The 4512-nt window shown below is 56.2% G+C and overlaps 1 protein-coding gene across 1 annotated transcript; it reads right to left on the bottom strand.

Annotated features, from left to right (window-relative positions):
• Positions 1 to 447: 447 nt before the first annotated feature.
• On the bottom strand, positions 448 to 3740 carry LOC125998962 (40-kDa huntingtin-associated protein-like). Its single transcript, XM_049766977.1, is given in 3 exon segments — positions 448 to 1266; positions 1268 to 1981; positions 3657 to 3740. Coding segments are annotated over 3 exon segments (1614 nt in total). The 3' UTR covers positions 448 to 450.
• Positions 3741 to 4512: the final 772 nt, after the last annotated feature.

Below are 4512 nucleotides of genomic sequence, written 5' to 3'. Positions count from 1 at the left end.
CTAAGAGAAATGCTACCACCACCACCACCACCCATGTCGACCAAAAATCTGTAAAGACAACAAAGTATGTAAAAGAAAACCACGCAAACAACCAGCGATATCAGTGGCATGCTAACATTTGCCAACAAATTTAGTTCAGTAGGAACGCGTACAGAGCAGCCAGACATGAAACGATTCTCTCGTTACAAGAATGAAATGTGAGGATTAATAACGTCTTGAACACCTGAAGGTAATAAGCTCGAGTCTGTGGCCTTTCTTTTCACCTTATTTTAGAAATTCCAGTTCTGCAGTCATTTACACACACCAAACAAGAAACTACTTTGGGCAGCCCGAGAGTCCCGCGCTCCGTGGCCCGAAATGAATGCAGCGCAAAGCAGAGGAGGCCCACGGGAGGGGAGGTCTCCTGCGGGTCTGGTGGGGTGTGGAGACGCCGAGCACCTGGCGGGTGCGTCAGATGCCCTGGCCCGAGGGGGAGACGGTTTCCTGCAGAAGGAGGTGCAGGAGGTGGTTCTGCTCGGCACTCAGCAGAGGCCACAGGTCGGCCTGCAGCGACTTGACGGCTTCCGTGTCCTTCTCGTGGGTGGCCATGACCAAGGACTGGAGCAGCAGGAAGAGCTCCTCGGGGAGGGGTGCGCCGCTGTCGTGCCCGTGGCCGTCGAAGGCCTCCCAGGAGTATTTCTCCAGGGTGCGGGCATGCTCAGGCAGGAGCTTGACGGGCGGCGGCTGCAAGAGCAGCAGCAGCAGCACGCGGGACACCTCGCATCGGACCAGCACGTCGGAAAAGGCGCCCAGCAGGGCGGGGGCGACACTGGGGGCGAGCAGCCCGGGGTCCGGGACCTGGGCCGCGCTGGGCCCGGGCCCGGGTGCTGCAGTAGCAGCAGGTGGCGGTGGAGCAGCAGCAGACAGCGGTGGAGCTGCAGGAGCAGGAGCAGCAGCAGCAGCAGCAGCGGGCGGCGGCGCGGGCGGCCAGGGGCGGCTGCCGTGCTCCTGCGCCAGGAGCTGCATGCGCGTGAAGAGGGCCAGGGCGCGGGTGTAGTCGCGCGCCAGCAGCAGGCAGGAGGCGGCGTCGCCCAGCGCCTGCAGCGCGGCCAGCGGCAGCAGCGGCAGCTGCATGTGCGCGGCGCGTTGGTAGTGCACGGCGGCGGCGGCCGGCTGGCCCCGGTCGCGCAGGGCGGCGGCCAGCTCGAGGCACAGCGCGGCGGCGGCGGCCGGCTGGCCCAGCACGGCGTGCAGGCGCACGGCGGCGCCCAGGGCGCTGGCGGCGGCCTTGCAGCTGCTCGCCGTAGGCCCGCGGGGCAGCCGAGCCGCTCGCCGCGCGTCGCGCTCCCTGCCGCAGGAAGAGGCGGGCGGCCTCGGTGAGCGCCAGCGCCTCCCCGGGGCCGTGGAAGAGCGCCTGCTGGCAGCGCGCCACGGCCAGCTGGCACCAGGCGGCGTAGGGCAGGCACTCCTGGGCGCGCAGCTCGCGGCCCAGCTGCGCGAACTGCTCGCTGGCCTCGGCCACGTTCGGCTTCCGCAGGAAGCGCTTCTTGAGCTTGCTGGACACCTGGCGGTAGCGCGCCAGGAAGTCCCCGGGCTCGGCCGCCGCGCCGCCGCCGCCGCCGCCGCCGCCCGCGCCCACGGCCAGGCCGCCCAGGCCGCCCAGGCCGGCCGCGGACGCCGCCATCCTGCCGCGGACCTCTGCCTCGCTCTCTTCCCCTTCCTCCCCCTGCCCCGTCCTCTTCCGGGCTGGTGGCGCGGGCGCGCCCGGAGGCCCGGACGGAGTGCCGGGCTGCGGAGGGCGGGACGCGCGCGGCGGGCTGGCCTGTCCGAGCGCCCGCTCGCCTGGTCCCGCCCGCCCCGCGGGCCGCTGGCCTTGCCGATTGGCAGGGAGCGGAGCCGCGGCGGGCGCGGAGGGGGCGGGCCTGGCGGGGGTGGCGCCCAGCCGTCTCGCGGCAGTCCTGGGCACGGCCTGGTGCTCCAGGAAAGGCGAGGCCTGCGCTGCCTGAGCCCATGCTCAGGGATCCCGGGCTGGGGTCTCGCTTGGTGGGCGGCTGGCTGGCTGGCGCTGGCTAGGCACCGGGCTAGGTGTTTGTCTTGCATGCGGAAGGCCCGGCTTTGATGTCTGCACCACAAAGGTCCTTCAAACACTGCCAGGGGTGATTCCGAGCACTACCAAGTATAGCCCAAACTCACCCCTCACCAATGTCTTTCAATTTTTTTATTTTTTTATTTTTTTTACCACAATCGCTGGTTCTCAGACTACTATTGGCTCTGTGCTCAAAAATTGCTCCTGGCAATTTCTGAGCATGAAGCGAGGAGTAACCCCTGAGCACTGCCGGGTGTGACCCAAAAACCACAAAAAAATTATTTTAGTGTGAAAATTAATTTGGAGACCTAGAAAAGGATGTAATTTGTGGGTACATGTTATAGAAAGTGTTGGGGGAAAATAGTAAACTAAAGAAGTTTCCATGAAAAAATTATGGAAGCAGTTAGCAGAGAGTCTATGAGAAATAAAGGTTTTATATAAAGATTTACAATGAGACTAAATTGGAAGGTGGTAGGAATAGAAAGGAGGATAAGAACACAAAAGTGACAAAGTAAGTTCTAAGGTTATTAAGATAATTCTAAGTTATTAAAGATTCTTGAAGAGAATCAATCATGACATTTTCAAATGCATAGGAAAATGTGACCTCAGTATTAAGACTCAATGGTTACCTTTAGTCCTGGAAAACATGTTGCAGTAAATACCTTGGGAGCAAGTGATTGAGCTCAGAAGTAGAATATAATGAATTGATTTTGTACCCATCTTCACAAAGGAGAAGGAGGAACAGGAAGAGGAGGAAGAGGAAGAGAAGAAGAAAAAGAATTTAGCTTAAATATTTCTATCATAAGATATCTATAGAAATGAACAAAAGTAGTGCTCAAAAATAATTTGCTCTAGGGTAGAGCAATAGTACAAAAGGTCTGTACATGCTTTGCATGTGACTGACTCATGTGATCTCATATGGTTTCCTGATCCTTGAGTGCTTAGCCAGGAGAAAGCTCTGAGCATTGCCATGTGTGAACCCCAAAAATTAAAAATAATTTCCCTTAAACTAAATAAATCATATATAATTTCAAATAAAAAAATTGCTCCTGGCAGGCTTGGAGGACTATATGGGATGCTGGGAATCGAACCCGGGTTGGCTGGGTGTGTGCTGACAATCCGGCCCCTGTCCTTCTTTTGCTGTTGGTTTTGGTTTCCCTTTTTGGGCCACACCCGGTGATGCTCAGGGGTTACACCTGGCTATGCCCTCAGAAATCGCTCCTGACTTGGGGGGACCCTATGGACGACAGAGTATCGAACCGCGGTTCGTCCTAGGTTAGCGCGTGCAAGGCAGACGCCCTACCACTCGTGCCACAGCTCCTCTGGTCCCTGTCTTTACTTTCTTTCAAGTTGCAAAAACAGGTCAGGAATGTGGCTCAAGAGGTAAACCACATGCCATGCATAGGTGAGGCCCTGGATTCAACCGCAGCACCAGATCCAACTGTACCCCAAGAACATTGACCATTTTCAATGATCATTCAAGCTATTTAAATTAGGAGAGTGGTGGCAGTGAAACAGGAGTCCTAAAGCGTGCTAGAATTCTCAGCTTCCGCTGGATGATGAGAAATACAGCACCGCTGTGGCCACGCACCTCCACATAGTTGGGCTCTTGCACTGGCCCAGAAGGCTCTGATTGTAGCGGGCTTGTGAGTGTAGCCACTGGGCTCCTGAGCATTGCTTGGGAGGCCCCAAAGAAACAAAAATGACACATTCAAATAAGTCAAAGGGTGTGACTCGTGCTGGTGGAATTCGATAAAGAAGACTGTGTGATGCTTTAGGAGCCTCTGAATTCATGTGAACTCTCGGGATCTCTAGTGTCATTTAACTAGACTCAGAAACTCAGACTTCCTTTAAAGGACCAGATGGATAGAATTTGTTCTTTTTAATGTCTCAAGTAGTCACTTTGCATAGCATTCTTTGGATCTACCATTTGATGACTTTCATAGGAGCACATCTGTCAGTGCTAGGGGCTCCCAAGTGCTGGAGATGGAACGCAAGGCCTCACACAGGCAAATGGTGTGCTTTAATCCCTTGAATCCTATCCCTGAGCCCTGTTGGCGCACCTTTAAACACGTAAAAGTCATTCTTAACTCAGTCCTTAAAAGTCAAATTGCGGACCAAATCCTTTGCTCCAGCTTGCCTACTCTGTGTCCTAGTCCCTTTATCCTGCTGACTGCCTCCAACCCCCAGTTTTCCTGGATAAAAAAAAAGCCTTTCATAGATTTTAAATTGTCCAGCTCCGTGATGGATTGTTGAGAAAGATCACAGCTGAAGCCAAGGCAGGAAGGGCCCGGCTTCTGGACCGTAATCTCTGGAGCCTTTTGGGGATGGGAGCTGGTTGAGTCCTCGTGGGGGGGGGGGGGGGGGTTTGCAAGGCCCAGAACTCCACCCACACTTGCTTGCTGGCATCTAAGTGGCCCAGCTGTGCTGGAGACATCCCCAAATTT

The sequence above is a fragment of the Suncus etruscus genome, chromosome X, assembly GCF_024139225.1.
Source record: "Suncus etruscus isolate mSunEtr1 chromosome X, mSunEtr1.pri.cur, whole genome shotgun sequence".
NCBI classification, from domain to species: domain Eukaryota; kingdom Metazoa; phylum Chordata; class Mammalia; order Eulipotyphla; family Soricidae; genus Suncus; species Suncus etruscus.
Note: the sequence above shows the minus strand (reverse complement) of the source record. Positions and strands in the feature narration are given on the sequence as shown.